This window comes from Onychomys torridus, chromosome 5 (assembly GCF_903995425.1).
Source record: "Onychomys torridus chromosome 5, mOncTor1.1, whole genome shotgun sequence".
Taxonomy (NCBI): domain Eukaryota; kingdom Metazoa; phylum Chordata; class Mammalia; order Rodentia; family Cricetidae; genus Onychomys; species Onychomys torridus.
The window spans coordinates 34,638,518-34,665,239 of record NC_050447.1 but is presented as its reverse complement, the minus strand read 5'-3'; the positions used below and the strand labels follow the sequence as shown (position 1 = coordinate 34,665,239).

Genomic DNA, 26,722 nt, shown 5'->3' with positions numbered 1-26,722 from the left:
TTTTGCTTGTTTGTTTTGTTTTATTCTTTAAATCTCAAGTTTATGTTAAATAGTAACAGAAGAATGATTAAACAGCTTTATAGGTTTAAAGAGGGTTATAGGTTGGATGTCTTTTTTGAGACAGGGTTTCTCTTTAGCCCTGGCTATCCTGGAACTTGCTTATAAACCAGGCTGGCCTCAACTCACAAAGATATGCCTGCTTCTGCCTCCCAAGTGCTGGGATTAAAAGAGTGTATACCACTGACCAGCTATAACATTTCTTTATTTTTTATTGCCTTAAGTAATTTTATCCCTTTTTACTGTAAAAGGAACTAAGCATTCAGTAACCGTAATACTGCAGCAGTAATAACATAATAGATGAAAGGGCTTTGTGAACTTACCTAAACAATCACTGTGAATGAACAGTAAGAAAATACAGGATGTTCTCCTATAGCTACCCCCACGACCAAGTATCACGTACTACAAATACATCCAGAAGGGTGGACTAATATACTCTCTTATCACTGTGCCTTGTCTCGTCACACATTGCTTATTTTTGTTCTTCAAAGTTGCACGCATTCCTACTTACGTGACTATCTTAGCATCAACAACATTTGGAATGAATACTATCACAGCTAGCACAGTAAACAGCATAGGTTCTTGGGCCATGCTGTCTGCATTTCCTTCTTGGGTAGATTCAATGCCTTAAGTGACATATGGGGGAAATAAGAATATCTCTTTCCAAGTCAGAAACATCGCTGTTAAACAGTTGGAACAGGGCCTAGCAAGCTCTCTATGATTAGTGAATGTTAGCTATTTTAATCACCACCCATCTTCTGAAGAATAGTAGTATTCTGAAATAGATATCTTGGGTCTAAGAAATAAAACTAAGGTTCAAAGAGCATCTCTGGAGGTTTCATCTTAAGTAAATTAGATCCTTTGTAGCAAAGCAGCACAAAACTAGACTCCTAGTCAATGCAGTCCTCCTCATTCTGGTAAGCATACTCTTAACTTCCTTAGTGACTTCTTAGGTCTTTTCTCCTCTTTCATTTAGTGATTCTCCATCCAAAGATATGTTAAAAAAAATACAGAGCTTGTAAATCTATAAACTTGTCAAATAGTTTAATCTCTTTAAGAGTACTCCTATTTACACTGTCCCCTGGCTTTACTTTAGTTGTATAGAAAATAAACCAGGGCTGGAGAGATGTCTCAGTGGTTAAGAGCATTGGCTGGTCTTCCAGAGGACCCAGATTCAATTCCCAACATCCACACAGCAGCTGACACCTGTCTGTATCCAGTTCCAGATCTGGTGCCTCTATTCCACAGGATCCTGCCCGTATATGAGGTACAGAAGCGCTGGTGTCTCTCTCTCTCTCTCTCTCTCTCTCTCTATCTCACACACACACACACACACACACACACACACACACACACACACACACACAGGTTCATATAAAGATTTCTCTGTGCAACCTTTGCTGGCCTGGAACTCACTCTGTAGACCAGGCTGGCCTCGAATTCACAGAGATCTGCCTGCCTCTGCCTACCAAGTGCTGGGATTGGCAACAAATCCTTTAAAAATCTCTAGAATCTCTCTAGACTTGTCATAGTATTTCGATTTCCAAGAAAGATTTCGAATTGACCTCAGCTCTGCTAGGGAACAACATGCTCAATCTGCTGTGTAACGTTGTAGGATCTTCTTACAGACACGCCACAAAGATGAGATTTCCTCTCAGAACATGTCAAAACTGGTCATAGCTGAATCTGCTTCCCTATTCACTGGTTTACATGGCACAATAACTTAAACAATAGAAAGAGACAGTTTAAGAAAGGCTTGGACACAATAGAAACAGAAGGAACATTACCAAACTCTTTTTATGAGGCTACAATTACCCTGATACCAAAACCACACAAAGATGCAACAAAGAAAGAGAATTACAGACCAATCTCCCTCATGAACATTGATGCAAAAATACTCAACAAAATATTGGCAAACTAAAACCAAGAATACATAAAAAAAAAAAATTATCCACCATGACCAAGTAGGTTTCATCCCAGGGATGCAAAGATGGTTCAACATATGAAAATCATGGGGCTGGGGAGATGGCTCAGAGGTTAAGAGCACTGACTGCTCTTCTAGAGGTCCTGAGTTCAATTCCCAGCAACCACATGGTGGCTCACAACCATCTGTAATGAGATCTGGTGCCCTCTTCTGGCATGCAGGCATACATGCTGTAAACATAGTAAGTAAATAAATCTTAAACAAACAAACAAAACCCAAAAAAAACATATGAAAATCTGTCAATGTAATACACCATATAAACAAACTAAAAGAAAATAACATGATCATCTCACTAGATGCTGAAAAAGCCTTTGACAAAATCCAACACCCCTTCATGATAAAGGTCTTAGAGAGATCAGGAATACAAGGAACATTCCTAAACATAATAAAGACAATTTACAGCAAGCCAACAGCCACCGTCAAATTAAATGGAGAGAAACTCAAAGCGATTCCACTAAAATCAGGAACAAGACAAGGCTGTCCACTCTCCCCATATTTATTCAATATAGTACTTGAAGTTCTAGCTGGAGCAATAAGACAACAAAAGGAGATCAAAGGGATACAAATTGAAAAAGAAGCCAAACTTTCACTATTTGCAGATGATATGATAGTATACATAAGTGACCCCAAAAATCCTACTAGGGAACTCCTAAAGCTGATAAACTCCTTCAGTAAAGTGGAAGGATACAAGATCAACTAAAAAAAAAATCAGTAGCCCTCCTATACACAAATGATAAAAGGGCTGAGAAAGAAGTAAGAGAAACATTACCCTTTACAATAGCCACAAATAATAGAACTGCCCTAGGTTTATCCCCAGCAACAAAACACAAATGCAATGTAGCCAACTCTACATGTGGCATGGGCTTGTGACCTAAGGAAAGAGGATCTCCAGTTCAAGGCTGACCTGGGCTACACAGTTAAGACCTTGTGTCAAACCAAAACCAAACAACAACAACAATAACACCAACAACAGGGCTGGTGAGGGGGCTGAGGAAGGAAGGACACCACCAAGCCTGGGGATCTAAGTTCAATCCCTAGCATTCATATAGTACAAGTAGAGAGCCAAGTTGTCCTCCGACCTCCATATAGTCACTCATGTACACTCAGGTAAATAAATAAATATAGTAACAAAAGAATAAACAAACCCCCATCAAACAAAAGAGACAACCAAGAAACTAAGTAAGGCATGGTGGCACATACCTGTAATCCCAGTACTCATGATTCTGAGGCAGGAGGATTGCTACAAGTTTAAGGATAATAGGGATTAGGTAGTAAGATTAGGTAGTAAGATTCGGTAAACTGCCCCCAAAAAGCTGGGGGTAGAAAAAAAGACTACTGCCATCATAAGCTAAAAAATAATAAATAACCAGTCACTATGATTATATTATGGAAATCTATAAACTTGTCAAATAGTTTAATCTCTTTAAGAGTACTCCTATTTACACTCATTCATTTTTACTCACACTGTACTGTTAAAGGCAGTTAAGTTATTCAGGGTGTGCTGGTTGGTTTTATGGCAACTTAACACAAGCTAAAGTTCCCAGAGGGGAGAGGGATTCAACTGAGAAACGCCTTCTTAACATCTGGCTATAGTTGGAGGGTGGTGGCGAAGACCTTTAACCCCAACACTTGAGAGGCGAGGCAGGCGAATTCCTGAGAGTTCAAGTCCAGCCTGATCTATGGAATGAGTTCCAGAACAGCCAGAGATACACAGGGGAACCCCGTCTCAACAATCACCAACCCACCCTACCCTCCCCCAAAAAAATCTGGCTGTGGGCAAGGCTGAAGAGCATTTTATCAATTAGTGATTGATTGGGGAGGGTCCAGCTTACTGTGAGTGGTGCCATCCCTGGGCTGGTGGTCCTATGTCCTTTAAGAAAGAAGGCTGGGCAGCAAGCCATGGGGAACAAGCCAGTAGGCAGCACCCCTCTATGGTCTCTGCATCAGCCCTGCCTCCAAGTACCTCTTTTGATTATGAATGTGATGTGGAAGTATAAGCCAAATAAACCCTTTTCTTACCAAATTGTTTTGGTCCTGGTGTTTCATCACAGCCAGAGTAACCCTAACAAAGACATAGGATTTTGTTTTTCTTTTTTATTTGAGATAAGATCTCTAACCCAGGCTGACCTTAAAGTCCCTATGTACACTTAAGTACCTAAGGATGACTTTGAATTTCCACACATCTCCCCAGTGCTGGGATACCAGGTATGTGACACCACATCCACTTTATGAGGTACTAGGGATTGAATTCATGAGTTTAGTGTATGCTAGGGGCAAGCACACTAATCAACTGAGCTACATTCCCTGCAGCAAGCACCTAAAAAGCACTGAGATTAAGGCCAGCCTGGAATACATGAATCCCTGTCTCCAGTGAGATGCCTCAGTGAGTAGGAGTGCTTGCTGCCAAGCCTAATGACCTGAGTTTGATCCCTAGAACCTTCATGTGTTTGGGAAAGAACCAACTCCCTGAAGTTGTCTTCTGATTTCCACATACATCATGGGTGCAAACACACTCACAAGCGCTAATATACAAATGTTATTTTAAAAGCTGAATCCCTCCCTGACAAAAAAAGGAGGCACTTAGTTCTCTAGCACACCCTTTTAATGCAACTAACAAATAACCTGACCAAAGTATTACCCTAAGCATAGGAAGAAATATGTATTTGTGTTTCTTATAGTCCACATGTTTATTACCTACAAGTGGGCAAGGCTTTTTAAATTATTTTTTTCTTCAGGGCTGGAGAGATGGGCTCAGCTGTTAATAGTACTGACTGCTCTTCTATAGAACCCAGGTTCAATTCCCAGTATTCATATGCTGGGCTCACAACCATCTGCAACTCATGCACATGGGGCACAGACATACACACGCAAAACAACAATATCCATAGAATAACCTTTTCTTTTCAAGATTTATTTATTTATTTATCTATTTATTTATTTATTTATTTTTGCTTTTTTGTTTTTTCAAGACAGGGTTTCTCTGTGTAGCTTTGCACCTTTTCTGGAACTCGCTTTGGAGACCAGGCTGGCCTTGAACTCAGTGATCCGTCTGCCTCTGCCTCTCGAGTGCCGCCGCCGCCGCCGCCACCACCCAGCTTCTCATCACTTCTTAACAAGCATAGTTGAGAGCAGAGTGTTGTGGTACACACCTATAATTCCAGCACTCTGAAAACTAAATCAGGAAGACCACTTTTGAGTTCAATGCCAGTCTGAGCTACAGAGGCCCAGGCTCAAAAAACAAATAAACAAAAAATAAAGTTATTTATGTATAGAAAGATTTTACAGTGTATAATTTGTTTAGAAACACATGGGTTGCATTAAAACATTTTTAGGAAGCATTCTTAGAAAGTTTAGTTTTGTTTTGTTTTAGTGAAAGTTACATTTCAGTTTTCCCTACTTCAAATCCATCTCATGTTACCAGGTTTTAACTTTCTTTGTTTGGGTCAGTAGGGGCCATACATGTGAAATGTGTTGTTTCAGATACAGGGAAGAGGAAATGGAAAGACTATTATACAAATAAAAGGCTGTGTTATCATACTCCCCAAACAGGATGCCAGAAGGTACATCCAAGGATCAGTGGACATGACAGGGAAGGAAAAAAGATGAAAGAGGAGATCCTTTCCCTGTGTTAGAAGGGACCAGAAGACATATCTGTCAAATAAGAATTGTAATAAGGGTTGGGGATTTAGCTAGGCAAGCGCAAGGCCCTGGGTTCGATCCCCAGCTCAAAAAAGAAAAAAAAAAAAGAATGTTAATAAAATGGTCTCTGGACAGGGTAGAACTGAGGGTAGACTGTGAAGAAAGTACTTGATTTTCTTCCCTTGAACTCTAGGGCAGTCAACTGTGCCTGCACAGGAAGATTCCTTTTTACTAAAAGAATTGTATTTTACTAAAGGAATTTTACTAAATTCATTGTATTCCTAGCCAACTGAAAACTAAACTCACTGAAAACAAAGCAAGATCATCAGGATAGAATAACAAGACCTGGGTAAGCAGTGCTGACACAGGAGTGGGGCCAGCCTGGGCCACAGGATACATGAGACCCTATTTTTAAATGATAAAAACAGTATGAATTTGATCTCCTGTGAAACAGTCACTACCACCACTGGAACAAACAAGCTCCACCTAAAATACATAGAAAGATACAGAATGCCAAAAATAACATGGTCAACTGAAGAGTGGAAGACACTTCTCTGGACACAGAGCACTTAACTGAGAGATCGATTACTATAGGGCCAATGTTGCAAACCTCCATATTTTGGCAGGTCATTTGAAAAACCTTCCTCCAATCTGAGACTATTCTCACATATGTTTCAGGTTTCCCCAAACTTACATCTGAAGATGTTTCTTTAGGCTGATGGTCTACGTTGAGATCCTTTGTTTCCACAAAATGAGATTACTAAGTCAGCATCCTGGTGAAGAGTTGGTGTCTTGGATTTTTGGCCCAAGATGCAGATTTGTAGAGGGGACAGTGGCAAAATCTGATGTTGGAACTACTATCTCAGCATGTGTTTCTGTTTGACAAGAAATGAAGTTCCATATATGGAAGACCTGATGATATACAACCCAGTGAATCTGGTGTCTGATGGGAGATTCCTGGTGAACCCCTGTAATGACAGCTGAGTAGCAAGGCTTTCTCATATTTCAAAGCGAAGTTTCTTGCTTATAAGAATATTAAGAATATAATAATAAAATCTCTGTGTTTGATGCCAGCCTGGTCTACATAGTGAGTTCCAGGGCAGCCAAAAATACTTAGTGAAATCTCATTTAAAAAAAAAAAAAACAAAAAACGGGGGTTGGGGATTTAGCTCAGTGGTAGAGAGCTTGCCTAGCAAGCGCAAGGTCCTGGGTTCAATCCTCAGCTCAAAAAGAAAAAAAAATTAAGGGGAGAATAACTAAATCACAGATTCTTACTGTAATTTTAAAAGGGAGTAGAAGTGACTAGTTACAGAGTTTTAAATGAGAAAGTGCAAAAATCTGAGTTAATACTAATTCTAGACACCACAACAGAGTATAACACTAATAATCTGTATTTGAGTACAGCCATCGTAACGTACGTAACACCTTGCCTTTTAAGCTCAGAAAAGGCAGGTGTCCTACTTCATTTTCTGTTGCTGTGACCAAAAGCAACTTGAGAGAGGAAAAGGCTTATACTTCCACACAACAGTGAAGCGTCCAGGGAAGCCAGGGCAGTGACTCGAGGCAAGAACTTGAAACAGAAACCACAGAAAAATGCTGCTTTCAGGCTTGTCGAGCTACTTTTCTCATAGCCCAGGCCTCCAGTCTAGAGATTTGCGCTGCCAATGAAAAAAAATGTCCAGACATGACCAGAAGTCAGTCCGAGGGAGGAAATTTCTCAGTTGAGGTTCCCTCTTTCCAGATGACTCTAATTTGTGTTAGGTTGATAAGAACTAACCAGCACAGTAGGAATGTATGTTCAAAATAACACCCAGAGATAGCAGAGTTACTCCGACTTGGATACAGCAGTCGGGAAGGATTGGATAAATAAATGAAGCTATAGAGAACAGGACTTAGTATTAGGTACACATGTGAGTTTGGAATCATGGCCCTATGTCACTACATTGACCTGCTCCCACATCAGTTAACATCACTTTTTCCAGACAGGGACTGATAATCTAAATCCACTTTCCATCTGGGAAGGAGTGTAAAGGGGAAGGAAATATTCATTTTTAAATCTCTACATGGCAGGAGTTTTGTGTACTCTGTTACGCTTCATGGTTAGTGAACTGACCCTTAAACAGTGCTGTCTTCCTCCCGACACCCAGACTCGTGCGTTCTTCCTCATAGCCTGTGTGTGTCACTCATCTACCCAGAACACAGGCTAAGAGAAGCCTAAGGGAAAATACTTTCAGGAAATTATCTGCAGAACTGATCAATTTTATATAAATGGTGAAGACTACTCACAGATATTTTAGTCAAATTCAAGATCATTACTTTCCAGGTAAGTCCAAAATATTGTTCCAACTTTTCCTTCTGACAACAAGAATAATTTTCAGGTGTTTTTGGTTTTTTTCTGTTTGCTCAGGTTTCTGAAGTTCATTGTTTTGGCAGTAAGTACAATGTGAACGGATTAACATTGCTTTCAGTCTGTCCTCTACCTAACCCTGGGTAATACCCAGTGATTTAGCAATGCTTCCCTTCCCCATCCCAAGTATCCCTTTCATAAAGAATTGTAGTTTTTTTCTTTTTTCAAATTGCTGAAATTAATACTTTAGGGCAAGAAGATGACTCAGGGGTTAATAGGGCCTGCTGCTCATGCAGAGGATCTGAGTCTGGTTCCCAGCAACCAGGCTGGGTAGCTCACAATACTATGGCTCAAAGGAGATCTTTGGAGAAAGAGAACTCAATCATGTACATACATATACACATGCACACACAACATTAGAAACAATAACAAAACTCATAAATTAATACCTTGCTAAGGACTATTTAAAGGTTTTTCATGTATTACACTACAGAAACTTGAATCTAGTGGCTGGCACATCCTAGATAAAACTTGTACCACTTAGCTATATTCCCAGTCAGTCCTCTTTACTTTGACTCAGGGTCTTATCAAGTTTCCTAGGCTTGCCTTGAACTTACTCTGTAGCCTAGGTGGGCCTTAAAACTGTGATCCTCAGCTGGGTGGTAATGGCGCATGCCTTTAATCCCAGCACTTGGGAAGAGCCAGGTGGATCTCTGTGAGTTCGAGGCCAGCCTGGGCTACAGAGTAAGTTCTAGGAAGGCCCAAAGCTACACAGAGAAACCCTGTCTCGAAAAACAAAAAACAAAACAAAACAAAATCTACAATTCAGAATTTTATAAATTAGAGGCTGGAGAGGTGGCTCAGAGGTCAAGAGCACTAGTCACTCTTGCAGAGGACCTGAGGGTTGGGCTCACTTGTCAGGATCCACATGGCAGCTTACAATCATCTATATAACTCTAGTTGGGGGAGGCTTCGGCTGGGATGTAAAATAGATGAATAAAAAGGGGAAGCTGGAGAGATGGCTCAGTGGTTAAGGGACTGGATGCTCTTCCAAAGGACCTGGGCTCAATTTCCAGCATCCAGATGACAGCTCACAACTGTCTGTAACTCCAGTGTCTGGGGATCTTCACACCAATGCACATAAAATAAAGTTTAAATAAATTAAAATAAAAATAAGTAGTCCAGTGGTGTTGGCACATACATTCAATCTCAGCACTCAGGAGGCAGAGGCAGGTGAATCTCTGAGTTCAAGACCAGCCTGGTTTACAGATGAGTTCCAGAACGGCCAAGGATACATAAAGAAATCCTGTTTTGAAAAAAAAAAAACTACAACAAAAAAGTCTTATTTTCAGCAGGCATGGAATTCTCGCCTTCAACTCCAACAGTTAGGAGGCAGAAGTAGGGAGATCTCTGAAGTACCAGGCCAGCCAGGGTTAAAAACAAATGGGCTGGAGAGATTAATTCAGCAGTTAAGAACGTTTACTGTTATTGCAGAGGATCAGGGTTCAGTTCTCAGAATACACATGGTGGCCATAACACTGTAATTCCAGTTTCAGAGCATCTGATACCTTCTCCTGACCTCCTTGGGGGCATCAGGCGTGCACATGGTGCATACCTTATGCTTTCTAACATTAAAATAACATACTGACTTCCACATGTACAAATACATCAAACATGCTCTCAAACACATTAACAACACTTTTACTTTTTATTATTATTATTTAAAAAACAAAGTGCCACACCTGGCACTTGTTAGTTTCTCCGTCCAAACTTGTCCACCACAGAGGCAGTCTACTACAATGGTTAGATCTGATGAAACTAGTGCATCTTCTCTCTATCACCTACATAACCTTAGACAAGTAGTTGAAGATTCCAGTATTCAATTTCTTCATATTTAAAGTGCATGAAGCTAGGAATGTTGGTGCCATGTGCCTTTTAATCTTAACTATTTGGAATCTAAGGCAGGAGGGAGTTTGGGACCAGCCTGAGCAACACTGTGAGACTCCATTTCAAATAAATAGATAAATAAATAAGGAAATAAATAAGTGATAAACAGGGATAAGGCCCAGTGATGGTGGTTCACGCATTCAGTCTCAGGACTCAGAGGCAAGAAGATCTCTGTAAGTTCGAGGACAGGCAGAGCTGTTACACAGAGAAACTCTGTCTTGAAAAACCAAAAACCAAACAAACAAAAAACCCCAACAACAAACCAAAACCAAAAACAGGGCTGAGGATGTAGCTCAGCTGGTAGAGTGCTTGCCTAGCTCAGAGGAAACCTTGGTTTGATCCCCAGCACACACCAACTGGATATGGTGGCTCACCCAAAATCCCAGCACTTGAGAGGTAGAAGCAGGAAGATAAAAAGTTCAGGGTGGTAATCTTTGGATACAGAAGACCCTGTCTCAAATAATAATAATAATAATATAATTAAAGAGGATGATGTCCATTGCTCCATGAGTAGTTAAAGTTGTTACAATGCATACCAAAATTAGGATAGTAAGTTCTCAGCAAGTCATTTAATTCCTATTTGTATTACTATTATGTATATGTATGTGTTTGAGATGTATGTATTCGAATGTACATGCCATGCCAAATGAGGAAGTCAGAGAACAACTTTCATAAGTCAGTTCTCTCTTTCCACTGGGCTACAGGGATCAAAAACTCAGATAACCAGGCTTGTGTGGCAAGTACTTTTACCTGCTGAGTCATCTCACTGGTCCTATTTTTAAAAACAAAAATAAAAAACCTATTTTATGTATATGAATATTTTGCCTGCATTATATATATAACACGCATCCCCAACTTTTAGTTCTTAAAAATTTACAATATAAAAGACAAAGAAAATTTTTGAAGTAAAATTTAGATATGAAAGTACTTTTGGCTCCCTCGTCTCACTGTCTGCACTGTTACAGTGGATATGAATTTGTGTAGCAGCCACCTATTAATATTTCAGTCTGATGCATTTTCAAATCTCCATATATTTGACCTAGGCCTAGACCACATCTCTATCATTTGGTAACAGTGGCATAGTCCAAGAAGTGGGCAAAGTAGAGCTAATTAGAATCCTTTTCAGAAGCTGATAAGTAGAAAGTTACTTATCAGGGGGGAGTTACTAAATCAGGATGACATAGAGCTGAGTGTCTGTTTCCTGCCTATAATCTCAGCATTTAGGAGATTGGGGCAGAGAATTCAAGGCCAACCTGCTCCACCCAGTGAGAGATCTTGCTTTAAAAAAGTTAGGACTGGATATTCCTAGAATTGTTGGTGCCACTTTAGCTGACTATACAGAATTAGACTCTCCACAACAGGAACTGTTGTGGCCAATGAAGATAATTTGAGCTTTTGGATTCTACTGCATCTAAACCTAGAACCACCCCCAGTCTTAGGAGTTACCTGAGGTAACACATGCCATTTCAACTTAAATTAGTGTGTTTTGGTTTTCTGTAACCAAATAATCTTTGCAAAAATAAACTATTTCTATCTAAATCTATTTTTGACTTAAAGGCCTAGCCTAAGAGTGCTCCCCCTACTCCACCAGATCTCATATACCAAGGCAGGACTTGTTACATAGATGAAGATGAGCTTCCGCCTCCAAGAGGGACTACAGGCGTACACCACACACACCAGGCTTATGGAATGCTAAGGACAAACAGGGTTTTGTCCATGCTAAGCAAGCACTACCAACTGAGCTAATCCCTGGCCTGAATGCCACGTATTTTGGTTGGCCTAGCTGGAAAAATATATGATAATGAATATTTGCAAAGTTTCTATAAATTCATAGAAAATTATATTCAAAGTACCATTAAAATAAATGTTGAGAATCATTTAGAGTGGTAAGAGTTTTTTCAAAAGCTCCATTTGCTGTACTCCAGCAAATCTATTCTGTTTTCCTTTTACAGCTATCCGTAAGACCCCTAAATCTCTAATATCATCTTCTGATGTTTCTAGAACAATGTAGTGGGTGTCTATTGTTTATATCTGCAACCATCCATTCAACTTTGGTAACACCTTTACTATCTTTTGAGAAACTTTCACCTTCAGTTTATGTGTTTCCAGATGCAAGGTAAGTACCTGACCTGTCAATCATCATATAGACAGAACACTCATTGGCCATAAAATGGATGGATGAGTAAGGTCTAGTTTTTGTTTTTTTTTTTTAATTTTATTGAAAAGGGATATTACAGCTGGGCAGTGGTGGTGCACACCTTTAATTACCAAACTGTTTTCTCCAAGTAGATAATAGATTTAGGTACCCCATAAGTTCAAAGCTAGCCAGGGGTACATGGGACCCTGTCTCAACAACAATAAAAAAATTATCTGTTATTTTTCAAAATTTCCTGACTGTTATAATGTACTTTAATTACTAGATATTAAATGTTACCCTACAACATACAGTACAATATGTTAAATTAAGAAACTCAAATGGGCTGGGTGGTGGTGGCACATGCCTTTAATCCCAGCACTCAGGAGGCAGAACCAGGTGCATCTCTTTGAGTTCGAGGCCAGCCTGGTTTATAGAGCGAGATCCAGGACAGGCACCAAAACTACACAGAGAAACCCTGCCTCGAAAAACAAACAAACAAAAACTCAAATGGAAGGCTAGAGAGATGGCTCAGTTGTTAAGAGCACTGTCTGCTCTTCCAGAGGACATGGGTTCAATTCCCAGCACCCACATGGCAGCTCACAGCTGTCTGTAACTCCTGTTCCAGCGGATCTGATTGCCCCATACAGACATACATGCAGGCAAACACCAATGTATATAAAATAAAATAAATTATTTTTAAAAGCTCAAATAGGAAAAATAAAGAAAAAGAAAATCCAGAATCAAGCCACACACACAAAGGAAGGTGCACTTCAGCTGGGCACAGTGAGGAACAGCTTTAATCCCAGGGAGAGGTAGACCAATTTCTAGAGTTTTAAGCCAGCTAGTCTACATAGAGACTTCTAAGCCAGCCAGAGTTACATAGTGAGACTCTGTTTCAAAATAACAACGATGATGATAAAATTAATAAAAGATGCAGGTCAAATCAATGACAAAAGGACAGGTCACTCCTAGGGCGGCAGACAGCACTAACTAAGCAGACCAGCCATTCAGCTGAAAGCAGATATGGCTTTGACCTGTCTTTCTCCATATGGTACTCAGGACAACCACCATCAATCACCAAACTTAGTGTACAAAAGGACTGACAAATAATGTTAAGACAATCAGCTGAAAAAAATGAAGTTTTTTTTCTTTCAGATTTTCATTCCACTGTACACTTTATGCCAAAATAAAATGTACATAAAAAGTTAAACAGGACAGATGGCTCCACTGGTAAAAGGTCCTTGCCTCACAAGGCTGGTGACCTGGTTCGGATCCTGAAGAACCCATGAAAAGATAGGAGAAAACTGATTTTACAAAATTTTCCTCCACAAGCATCACCCCACGCCAGTTAAAACATAAAAACTGAAACCATACAGCTGGATGTGGTGGCACATGCCTTTAATCCCAGCACTCAGGAGGCAGAGACAGATCTCTGTGAGTTCAAGGCCAGCCTGGTTTACAGAGCCAAGTTCCAGGATAACCTGAATTGTTACACAGAGAAACCCTGTCTCAAAAAGACTGGGGGTGGGGGTGGGGGTGGGAAACCAGAAAAGAAACGATAAAAGGAAGAAACCAGGGCTGGCAAGATGGCGCTAATCACCAACTGATAACCCCGAGTTTGAAACACTGGGAAGAAGAGAACCAACTCCTCTAAGTTGTTTCTGAACTCTCCACATTACCTCCCATGGCTCAAGTGCCCACATACACAGTCAACCAATGAATAAGTAGATGTAAATGTAAAACAATTTTAGAGACTAGAACACAGAGCCGCCTCAGCACAACTGGCAGTGTTTCAGTCCCATAAAAAGACTGAAACACTCAAAGCTGCTGCAGCAAGGCGTTCTCTTACAAAGACAGCCAAGCCCCAGGAGAGGGAGAGGACAGAACAGAATCCTCGCAAACAAACAAAGCCAGAAGAACACTGACTTGGCAGCACACGCTTGTAATCCCAGCACTCAGGCAGGGGGGATGAGAGATCAAGGTCATCCTCAGTTACACTGTGAGTGTAAGCCAGCCTTGGCTACACAAGTTAGAGGGCAGCTTTGACCACACAGTGAGATGCTGTCAGCAACAAGGTCAATGTTCTCATCTCCTTAGCCTAGGAAGTTTACTCTTTTCTAAATTATTTTATTCTGGGTAGTAGTGGTGGTGCATGATTTTAATCCCAGCACTCGGGAGGCAGAAGCAGGAGGATCTCTATGAGTAGGAGGGCCAGCCTGGTCTACAAATCAAGTTCTAGGAAAACCAGAGCTGTTACACTGAGAAACTCTGTCTTAAAAACAAAACAAAAACCCCAAAATTATTTTATGCTCTTTTATATGGAGAGGTGTCTTGCCTGAGTATATGTCTGTGCAGTACATGCATGCCTAGTACTCTCTATAGACCAGAAGAGGGCATTGGATCCCCTGGATCCAGAATTACAGATAATTGTAGACTGCCATGTGGGTCCTGGGAATGGAACCCTGGACCTCTGGAAGAGCAGCCAGTGCTCTTAACTGCTGAGCTATCTCTCCCTTCTTTTTCTTTTTCTTTTTCTCTCGAGACAGGGTCTTACTGGCCTGGAACTCACTGTGAGGATTGCCAGTGGTAAGCTTGCAGCTCTTCTTCTGCTTCGGCCTCTCCTGCGTACTGTTTGTAAACCCAAACTCTCCTTTCAAATGCCACACAGCAGACTTACACTGTCTGACTGCTTTCTAACCAAGTTGAACAGTATGAGCGCCTCAGCCTCCGAACTATTCCATTCCTCACGGGTAACCATTTCTCTACTGTTCCTGGATAGAAATCTCACAGCTAAAGTCATTATAGCCCACTTGTCACTGTATCCTGCCACATCTTCCTTTGAAATAATGACTTCATTCTTCTGCCTCAACATGTCTGGGTTCCAAGCACCAGTGTTTAGTTAACAGAAACTTGCTGCAGAAGTATTGTCCCAAGGGTCAAACCTGTGGGGACGTGGACAGTCAGGAAGAGGCGATCTGGGCAGAAGGTCCCCAGTGTGTTCTGCTATGTCCTTTGGCCAAAGTCTCCCTCTGGTCTCACCCCACGGCTGTCACCTACGGTTTGAATCATTTACTGCACAGCTGTAGTCTCTCCTAGCTCCGCTCTTTCCTCTTTGCACAGCATCCAGTGCATCCACTGCTGCCAACCTAAAATTCTGTTCCCATCATGTCACTTCCTGGCTCAGAAATAGACTGCACCACCCCTTCCATCTCTGCAACCTCTCCCTCACTCTATTCTCCTTTCTTTCTTTCTTTCACACAAATATGCCCTGACTCCGCCCTACTTAAACAATCTAAGTCAAACTGTGTATCTCACTCAATTCTGTTACCTTTGTGGCTTTCATTTTGCTGAGCTTTTAAAAGTTATGGTCCACTCACTGCCCTCTGCTCCTGCACCCAGATGAAGCAGATCTCGGGGACACGAACAATCTTATTCTCTATCAGACCTTAGTGGACTTCTGATTTCACAATTTTCCCCTTTGTAAACGTGCCTGCCTGTCAGAACGACCATTCTCCCCTCCTCCCCACCCAGTCTCCTGTGCCATCTCTTCCGAGACTCTTCCTCTACCCTGCTTTAAAAACAGAGTTCCTACAGGATCCCACCCCAGCTCTACTTCTTTCCATTTGCATTACTCTCGATGACTTCATCCACAATTACCACCTCTACCCTGAGGTCTCATAAATATTCAATGCTCGTCTGACATTTCCCTTGAGCACAGACTTGTATGTACTTCCAACCAGCTTCTTCTGGCCTTTTCCACCGGGATATCACATAGGTAACTCAAGAACAACATGCCCTGAAATGAAGTTCTTTGTCCTGACCTCAAACTAGTTCTTTCATGTTCATTGTATGGGGTCTTTAAAAAAAAAAAAGTGTTCTTTTGTTATTAAAGACAAGGTCTTAAAGTCTCAGTCTTCCTACCTTTGATTCCCAAGGATTACAGCATGTGAGGCATGGCCCCTGTTCTTGCTGGTTTCACAACTGTCCAGCTTCCAAGCCAGAAATCTTGACTTTTGCTTCATTTCTTTCTCTCCTATTTCCAACTTTTTTTCCGAATTGGTTTTTCAGACAGGGTCTTTACATATCTCTGGCTGTCCTGGAACTTACTATGCATACCAGGCTGGCCTCCAACTCAGAGAGATCTTCTACCTGCCTCTGCCTCCTGAGTGCTGGGATTAAAGGGAAGCACCACCACAGCTGGCCAGTTCAACTTTTTTCTTTTTCTTTTTTTATAATTTATTTTATATACACTGGTGTGAAGGTATCAGATCCCCTGGAACTGGAGTTACAGACAGTTGTGAACTGCCATGTGGGTGCTTGGAACTGAACCCCTGTCTTCTGAAAGACCAGCCAGTGGTGCTCTTAACCATGTCTCCAGCCCCCCTTTTTTTAAACCTACAACATCACATATGCCACAAGTGATGTAGCAATGAACTATACCCCCAGGTCTCCCCTTTCTTTTCTTTCCTTTTTTCTTTCTTTATGGTTTTTTGAGTAAGTGGTTTTCTGTGTAACATCCTGCTCAAACTTGCTTTGTAGACCAGGCTGGCCTTAAACTCACAGAGATCCGTCTGCTTACCAGCTCTTCCTTTTCACTTTTATTTTCAAACAGGACATTGTTAAGTGGCCAAGGCTGACTGTAGCTCTAGCAGGCCTGAAATTTCAGCTATCTGGGAGGCTGAGGAGGGAGAGATCATAAGTTCAGGACTGGAGCTTCTCGGCTTCATCTGCTATCCCCACCCTTCTACAACCCTCCTCCATTTAAAGAACACGTGCAGCTTCCCAGGCCTAAGCCTTTTGACCGCACATCTCTAATCAGTAATAATTTGAGCAGACTCTTAACAGTGAGTATCTACTACTACTATATATTATAAAACACATAAAAACATATAATACTATATATTATAAAAACATATAAAAAATACAGAACTAGGGCTAGAGAGATGGCTCCTAGTGCCCACGTGGTGGCTCACATGCATCTGTAACTAACACCCTCATCTGGCTTCTGTAGGCATTAGGCACATACATGGTGTAGAGACATACATTCAGGCAAAGTGCCCATCACATAAAATAAATAACAAAATAAAATACAGGAATCAGAAAGAATGAGATAAAGAGGAAGGAAAAATACATGAAGTCATTCTAGCATGGGCAGCTAAGTGACTCAAGTGCAATATATATCAGGGTGAAGTTCACTATTGATGATAATGTGGGCATATCTGCATTTCAAATGGTTTCCTTGACAACTTCACTTTCCAGATTGACTTCCTGACAGATCTAATGACCTCATCATGTGGCAAAGAGCTCATATTAAGATGGAAATATTGGGGGCTGGGAAGATGGCTCAGCAGTTAAGAGCACTGGCTACTCATCAAGAGGACCCGGGTTCAATTCCCAGCACCCACATGGCAGCTCACAAATATCTGCAATTCTAGGTCCAGAGGATCCAGCATCCTTACACATACATACATGTAGGCAAAATACCAATGCACATAAAATATAAATAAATATTTTTAAAAAGCTTTAAGATGGAAACAATTGGTCTGGACATGGTGGTGCACACCTTTAATCCTGGCACTCGGGAGGCAGAGGCAAGAGGATCTCTTCATTCACCAGCTTGGCCTACACAGGGAGTTACAGGACAGTGCAAGACTATACAGAGACTCTGTATTTAAAAACGAGAGAGATAGAGAGAGAGAGAGAGAGAGAGATAGAGAGATAGATAGATAGATACAGGGACAAGAGAGATAGCTCAGCAGTTAAGAGCACTAGCTATTCTTGGTGAGGACCTGGGTTCAGTTCCCAGCACCTATATAGTGGCTCACAACTGTCTGTAATTCTGTTCCAGAGAATCTGATGTTCTCTTTGGCTTCTGAAGGCACTGTACACACATGGTATACAGACATACATGCAGGTAAAACATGAATATACAATAAATACACATAAAAGTCTAAAGCTGAGTGTGGAGACAGAGGCAGGAGGATCCGAGTTCCAGGACAGCCAGGGCTACACAGAGAAACTCTGCCTCAAAAAGCCAAAAATAAAACAAAGAAACAAAAATCTAAATTGTTTTTAATTTTAAGAATGGGGAGGGTGGGGGGATGTCAGCTCAGCCTTTTTGTTATAGTTTGCAGTGTTAACAATTATCCTCAAATCTACGGTTCCCTTCATACAAACCTCTAAGCCAGTGGTTCTCTACCTTCCGAATGCTTTGACCTTTTAATACAGTTCCTCATGTGTGGTGACCCCCAACCATAAAACTATTTCATTGCTACTTCATAACTGTAATTTTGCTACTGTTATGAATCATAATGTAAATATCTGATATGCAGGATATCTGATATGTGACCCTCTGTGAAAGGGCCATTCAATCCCCCAAAGGGTTCATGATCCACATGTTAAAACTGCTGCAAGCCATCTGCTCATCTTGTAAAGACTAGTTCAGAGCAGATGATAAAAGATGAAGCTGCTTACCTAGAGACTATAGCACTATAAGTTCCAACCTGATAACAGCAGGCCAACGAGTAAGGTCACCAGGACCAACTCCTGTTCCTTTGTGAAGCCTCCTCTCTTCCCTTGTCACATTATTAAATATTCATAGAGCTCAATTTCTTTTTCTTTTTCATGTTAGTACTGTATACACAGCCCTGATGATCTACCTCTGTCTACTTTGTGTCCTCTCCTAGCATACATTTCCTATTCCTTCTCATGTGTTAACTCTGGCTTATTATAATCTCAGTCAGGATACTAAGGCAGAAGCATCAAGAACTGCAGGACAGCTGGGCTGCCCAAGATCTTGTCTCAAAATGACCACTTAGTCATGCTTTGTGAAAGAATGTGTGTCTGCACACATGAGCACAGCACCAACTTTCTTATGGCCACCATGTTGTTTCCTTTACACATCTACCTGTTTCCAGGGCAAAGAGTCTCACCTCTATGAAAGTATTTACAACAAGCCATAATTGTCCCTTATCAGCCTAAGGGTAGGGATCACTCCCAATTTGGAATTCCTAGCATCTACCACATACATACCTTGTTCGCTATGGGTACCTGTTAAATGATGAGCGACAAAGTGAAAAATATCCAATTCCTCAGGCTCTTTCAAAGTCTTGCATAAACCCAATTGATTTTACTTTCTTCCCTCGGGTCTGTGCCAGTTAGCGCTCCAATCTATTTCCTACTGTATACCATGCTCATTTGGCTTTTGTTCAAACTATCCTCTCATCTTGGATTGACTTCCATCTACAGAGAAGCTGTCTGTCCTTCAAGCCTGAGATCAAATTCCCCTTTCCTCCAGAAGTCACATTCAACAATCCATCCTCAACTGATTACTCACTTCAAAGAAATCTCAACAAATGACACATTTTAGCAACCATTCTCTAGCTGATAGTCTACTCTTCCCCCAGTATGACAGAGTCTTGCTTATGTGGCCTAGGCAGGCCTTGTACTTGCAATCCCCTACTTCAGCCTCCTGATTGCTCAGATTAGGCATGTGCCAGCACACCTGGTTCTCTCAATGGCATCACATGCTCTGATGCCAAGAACCATCTCCGGCTTCTTTTGCACACAAACCTCAGTAGTTGTAAGTGGCCTGTAGAGAAGACACTACAATGGGCTGGCTGCACGCCCTCCCTTCCCACCACTAGGTTGTTAGATAGCCTCAACCATCTCTTTAACTGCATGGATTGTTTGTGCCTTATTTCACAGAGCAGACTTCAAAGCTTTTAAAATTCCTGGGAAAGGTCAGCGAGATGCCTCAGTGGGTAGGGATGTTTGTCATCAACCCTGACAACCTGAGTTCAACCTCTGGCCTACATGGTAAAGGAGAGAACCAACTCCCATAAGGTGCCATCTGACCTCCACACATGTGCCATGCTGCATGTACACATATACTCAAATAAACCTTAAAAAAAAAAAAAAAAATCCAGGGTGAAAGGGTTGAAGAGATGGCTCAGCAGTTAAGAGCACTGACTGCTCTTCAGAGGACGAGTTCAATTCCCAGCACCCACATGGCAGCTCACAACTGTCTGTTAACTTCAGTTCCAGGGGACCCCACACCCCTGGCAAAACACAAATGCACATAAAATAAAAATAAATAAATTAAAACCACAACAACAAAAATTCCAGGGAAGGAATCTTGCCTAAAGAAAACAAAATTTCCCCATTAACACTCCCCCACCAAATAAAAAGGTATTTTGAGGCATTCAGTAACTCAAGTAGTTTTGTGAACCTCAGTACAACAAAAATAAACACCCCATTTTAAAAGGCCATATAGAGAACAAATTAAAAAACAGGTGGTGGTGGTGCATGCCTTTAATCCCAGCACTGGGGGCGGGGGGCCCCCCCGCAGAGGCAGGCGCAAAGCTACACAGAGAAACCCTGTCTCCAAAAACCAAAAAAATAAAATAAAAATGTTCTTATATGTTTCCTGACTGAGCCCAGCGGTGGTGTCCCACACACCCTTATCCCAGCACTGGGGCGGCAGAGGCAGGCAAATCACCAGGTCAGCCTGGTCTACCGAGTGAGTTCCAGACAGCAAGGGGTACCAAGAGAAACCCTGTCTGGGGAGTGGGGGGTGAGGGGAGGGGGGACAAAACAATCAGCCAAACAAACAATAAACCAGAAGTTTCATAACTGTTCTACTAGAATTACTTTCTCAAGCCGTGGTAATAATTTAGAGGGCACATTTAGCATGAAGGAGCTTCTAACAAAGTAGATAAACCAGGAGGAATTCAAGGCCAGACTAAGCTACATGAGACCCCATTCAAAAACCCAGAATGGCAGAGGGGTGGCGCTGGTATCGGACTACAGAGATAGCTTCTCACAGTCATTCAAAGAAAACCAAGAGAGGTTAAACCAAACAAAGTAAGTACAGAAACACAGACTAACAATTTGGTTGATTTGGTTGCTCCTTAAGAGTGTAAAGATCAAAGAAGAAATATGTAGCTGGGCATGGTAGCACATGCAGAAGCAGGCAGATCTCTGAGTCCAAGGCCAACCTGGTCTATACAGGGAGTTCCAGGCTAGCCAGAGCTACACAGTGTCTGTCTCCCAAAAACAAAATCACTAACAGGCCTTGCTCCTTGAGGCTGGAGAGTGTAAGAAAAAAAGAATTGAGAAAATGTTTTGGCTGACAAGAAACTAGAGGAACAATCCCTTCACCTCTCCAAGAGAAAGAAGAATCCTTTAGCTCCATTCTATAACCTGTGGTTTCTGTCCTTAAGTTTACTTACATGGTGTGTTACATTTATTGGTTTACATATACTGATATGTAACAGTGATACATTATGTATCAACGATACATATACTGATATATATATACATATATATATATATATATATATATATATATATGTTTTTATAATTCATTTTATGTGCATTGGTGTGAAGATCTCAGATCCCCTGGAACTGGAGTTACAGACAGTTGTGAGCTGCCATATGGATGATGGGAATTGAACCCGGGTCCTCTGCAAGAGCAGCCAGTGCTCTTAACCTCTGAGCCATCTCTCCAGACCATGCATCCATCCATTTATTTTGTATATAGTGTTCTGTCTCCCTTGGAGGGGTGGGCAAGATCTGGGCCAGTGGGGGTAAGAGACTAGCTTGAGTTAAAGTTCTCTGTGTTGGGTACCAGACAATAGGAGAAATCCACTGAACTGAGGGGGTGGGGGACAACAGAGTAGGTATATCTCAGGTCCCGAGAGGCCACGCCCTAGGGGCATGTACTTCAAGGTCATAGGCAGATGGAGTAGTTACCTGCTGCGTCTCTATGGGCAGAGATTCAAGGTCATAGACAGAATAGCTAGCTACCCACTACACTAACCTCAGGCAACTAGACACTAAGGCTGCTGTTGACATGTGGGTGGCAAGAATATGCCTGAAATTCCCTGCCCACACCACCAGAACAACATTATTATGCTATGTGAAGGCAAGGTTTCGGGCATCTTACATAGGGACAAATCATTATGTTTAAGGAGTAATGTCCCCCAACTCCATATTCCCTCCAATTTTGTGACCTAGGCTGTTCTCCAACAATTGTCAATCCTGGCCCCACCCATCAAGTGTGGGGATTCTAAGCATACAGAACCCAAGAGGAGTGGTTTCATCAGGATGCCAATGCTGTCCTTGAAGCAACCCTTCTTCCTGTTTTAACCTCCCATGTAGCAGGCGAAACTCTTTTTCAATGATTTTTGAGACAGGGTCTTTTTACATAGCCCTGGCTATCCTGGAGCTCACTATGTAGACCAGGCTGGCCTAGAGCTCAGAGATCCTCTTGCCTCTACCTTCCAAGTGTTGGGCTTAAAGGTTCATGCCATTGTACTAGGCTTTAAAATCATCTTTTACAAGTGGCCTACTGGAGCCAAGCATGGTAGCTCAGGCTTATAACTATGACCCGTTGGAAGTAGAGGATCACAAGTTCAAGATCAGACTCACCACATACTTATGTCAGAGGGGTGGGGGGAGAGAGAGGGAGAGGGAGAGGGAGAGAGGGAGAGAGGGAGAGAGAGAGAGAGACAGAAAGAGAGAGAGAGACAGAAAGAGAGAGATAGACAGAAAGAGAGCTCATTGCTACATGAAACTCTGGCTTAAGGGGGGAAAAGCCTGTCTTGGAGGGGACACCAGCTCTCAATTTTAAATAATTTGACTGGATCACTAAATGACTCTTTTAGGGATTTTATATTTGAGTAATTTTATTTTTACATCCCTTGGCTTAAAAAGGGAGCACCACAAACTCACCACCCTGACCTACCCACATCTATATAGACAAAAACTGCTTGTCCTACACAAAATGGGAAAACAAGTGTACAGGCTAGGTAAAAAGGCTTCTAATAAATGTCACTATGCCAGCATCTCTAAAACTGGCCTGTGAGTGAACTAATGAATACTGGGAAGCATTTACTAGATGGCTGACATTTTACAGCTATGAATACCTGGTTCAAACGACTGGGAAACAAAAACCTTTTGTTTTGCATTTTAATATAGCATAAAGGGTTGAACTGTACTCATCACTACTGCATACCACAAAATTGAATAAAATTCAATATTCTGGCTCTAAGAATTTATACCTGAATACTTACCTACGCCAGTGTCAACGTACTTTATTTTTACAAACCTATGCCAATATTTCTGTATTTTTACTCCTTTCATTAACACTAATTTCTGGGCAGTGTCTGGCCCTACCTAAAATTGGGATATAAACTAGACTCATAAATAAGACATTATAAAAGTGGGGCACTGCAATTTCACAATTAGAACACTTAAAAAACCACAAATTTTTAACAATCTTTAATTATGTGTACATGTCTGTGTGTGAGTATGTACATGTGTGTTCAGGTGCCCTTGGAAAGTGTCAGATGCCCTGGGACTAGAGTTCCGGGTGGTTGTGAGCCCCTCCCCGATGTGCATGCTGGGAACTGACCTGGGGGGCCTCTTGCCAGAAGAAACACAGGGTCTTCCCCACTGGGCCATCTCTCCAGCCCCATGTTACTTCTTATTTTGTTTTTTAGAGACAGGCTTTCTCTGTATAGCTCTGGCTGTCCTGGAACTCAGATTTCTACCTGCCTCTGGGATTAAAGGGGTGAGCCATCACCTTGCCCCATATTCTTTGTTTCTTTCTTTCTTTCTTTTTTTTTTTTTTAAGATTTATTTATTTATTATGTATACAGAAGAAGGTGCCAGATCTTATTACAGATGGCTGTGAGCCACCATGTGGGTGCTGGGAATTGAACTCAGGACCTCTGGAAGAGCAGTCAGTGCTCTTAATCTCTGAGCCATCTCTCCAGCCCCATGTTATTTCTTTATAAGCTATTTTTTCCAAGTATCACAGATTTATAAAAAGGTGAAAACTAGGGCTGGTAAAGTACACCGCCTGCTCTTACAGAGGACCTAGATTTGATTCCTATTACCCACATTAGGTGGCTCACAACCACCTGTAACTCTAGTCCCAGGAGATCTGACACTCTCTTCTGGCCTCCAAGGTATGCACATGGGTATAATAATTTAAATTCTTTAAATGAACACTGAACTGGATATGGGGTACATGCCCGTAAATCTCAGCACTCATGAGGCTGAATCAGTGAGATGACCACTTTGAGGGCAGGCTAACCCTAACCCCCTTGCCCACGGAAGGTAGAAGCACATCAATATTTGTGAATTCAACAACAAACAGATGGAAATTATTTTGCCAAGTCAGACTTGGTTGTGGCTTCTTAGTTTGATGATCTTCTACCCAACCCCAATCCTTCCCTTTGGTTCTCTGGCCAGTAAGCCTTTCCCTTTCTGACTCATCTCTGCACATTTATGACCATCACTTCCTTGAATATCTGGCTCAAAAACTGGCTCCTTGGGAAGCCCTCCCGGATTAAGCTCATTTCCATCAAATACTTTGTGGGTTTTTTTTTTTTTTTGAGACAGAGTTCCACTGTGGCAGGCCTGGAACTCACTATGTAGACCAAGCTGGCCTCCAACTCACAGAGGATCTGCCTGCCTCTGCCTCTTGGGTCCTGGGATTAAAGGTGTGAACTACCAGGACTTCAATTTGTAGTCCCTTAGCCCCTTGTAGTTTGTACCACAGAATCAAGTCTCAAGTTTTTCCTCCCTAGAAGTTGTTTTGCATTTTCTATCGTCTCCCCACGGAGAGAGAGAACAGGGACAGCACCTTTCGTATCCTCTATTATACAGCTGGCAGCAATGAATGCTCCTGGACTGACCTGACTCAACAGCGGAAATGAAGCTGGTCGTGCAATTATTTCTAAAGCAAGCAACTGGCTTTTCATTTACAATACTCCATCACCTTCAACATGCATGAGTCTCTGGAGATGAGATTTAACTCTATTTCAGTTGCATCAATTCATATGAAGTGTAGCACTCAGATCACACTTACATTTAAGGTAAAAAAAAAAAAAAACACTGGCTATTCACACATAGCGTGCGATGGTACGGTTTCGTGATTCTTATAAAATGCCTACTGGTCTTGAGGCAGCACGCCTGCGAGCGGTAGGAAGCTGGCACCAGGCTCTTGCAAAAGGGGCGAAACTCTAGTTGGCAGTAAAATGCTCAAACACGTGAGCCTCCCCTGTTAAACAAGGCTCATTAACCACCCAAACTTGCTGTTTCAGCTCTCTCTGCCTTCCACGAAGTGCTATGATCTCCTCTGGTTATTGTTGAGAGCCAATGATGGGTTAAATTCCCATAAATTAACCAGTGCTTTGGTGCTTTGCCCAAGCAAACTACTGGCATCGGTGTGGATGGATTTAATAGACCCGCCCGCCCCGGGGAAGCCCGAGGTGACTGAAGAAAGCGCCCAACCGACGCTTCTCAGCAGGCAAAAAGGAGACTACAGAACTGGAGCCGATCGCCCTCCCCGCAGTTAGTACTTAGTGCCAGCTTATCGTGCAAGAGGGGTGCGCTCCGCACGCTCGCTCCTGCAGCTCCCCCTTAAATCTCCGAGTCTCGCTGAAGGGAGGCAAAGTCACTCTTCGGAGACTATCCAACTTTCTCCTCGCAGGACGCATCAGTTTTTCCACACTCCAGAGCCCCAGAAGAGGAGGTCTGGTGGCTGAGGCGGAGGGAACCGGCTCGCCCCTCACAAGGCGTCAGGCTGGCAGGAACAAAGTGCGCGCTGGCCAGCCCAGGCCGCCGCCCGCCGCCCGCCGCCCGCCGGGCCCCGCTCACCCTCCAGCAGCACCTCCTTGCCCGCGCGCTTCAGCGCCTGCACGGCCTGGTCGTGGGTGGCCTGGCGCAGGTCGGTGCCGTTCACCGACAGGATGGCGTCGCCCAGCCGCAGCGCCCGACTCTGGTCGGCCGCCAGCCCCGGGAAGATCTTGGAGATGAGGATCGGCATCCGGTTCTCGCGGCCGCCCTTGATGCTGATGCCCAGGCCGCCCGCCTCCTGCTTCACTACTCGCACTCGGCGCACGGGCGGCGAGGCGCCCGCCTCCCCCGCGGGGTCGCGGTGCGGTGCGGGCGGGCTGGGCGGCCCCAGGCCGCGGTTCGGGCTCCCGGGCAGCGAGTCGCCGCCGCCGCCGCCGCCGTTCGGAAGACCGTTGAAGGCGGCAGCCGGCGGCTCGGGCTCGATCGCCGCCGCGTCGCCCGTCAGGCTCAGGCTCTCGCCGCTGAGTTCGGCCACCACCCGCACCCAGCGCTCCCTGAGGAGCAGCTCCACCAGCCCCGCTTTGGTGGCCCGCGTCCACACCGCCATGGCCGGCTCTGCTCCCGCGGCCGCCGTCGCTGCAGCTCCCTGGATTCCAGTCGGGCAGCCTCGGCGCTTCCCCCTTCCCGCCCGAGGGGGGCGGAACCCTCCCCTCCCCCCGGCGATTCATTATTCATGAGGGCCACGCCCACTCTCCGGAGGGGCGGGGGAAGGCCGGCCAGGCGGCTTCCGGGAGGTGAAGTTATCCTGGTTCGGGGAGAGCTCTTCTTGGTAGGTGGACAAGCACCGAGTGCAGCCAAGGCTCCGCACAGTCCTTCCCCACCCCCTCCCCCCCGAACTCCCGACCTCTTCTACGAGAGCTGCCTGGGCACAGAGAGCAAAGTCTGGGTGGAGAGGCACTTCGCGACCCTACAGGGCCGGGTGGCGCATTCATTCTTGCATTGATTGGTTCTTTGCAAA

At 43.1% G+C, this 26,722-nt stretch overlaps 1 protein-coding gene across 1 annotated transcript in view; it reads right to left on the bottom strand.

Moving 5' to 3' along the window:
- Positions 1-26,394, bottom strand: part of Sntb2 (syntrophin beta 2) — an 87,906-nt gene extending 61,512 nt beyond the window's left edge. The window contains exon 1 of the mRNA XM_036189001.1: positions 25,786-26,394. Within this exon, the coding sequence (XP_036044894.1) occupies positions 25,786-26,311 (526 nt within the window). The 5' untranslated portion in view covers positions 26,312-26,394. The remainder of the gene's footprint in view (positions 1-25,785) is intronic.
- Positions 26,395-26,722: the final 328 nt, after the last annotated feature.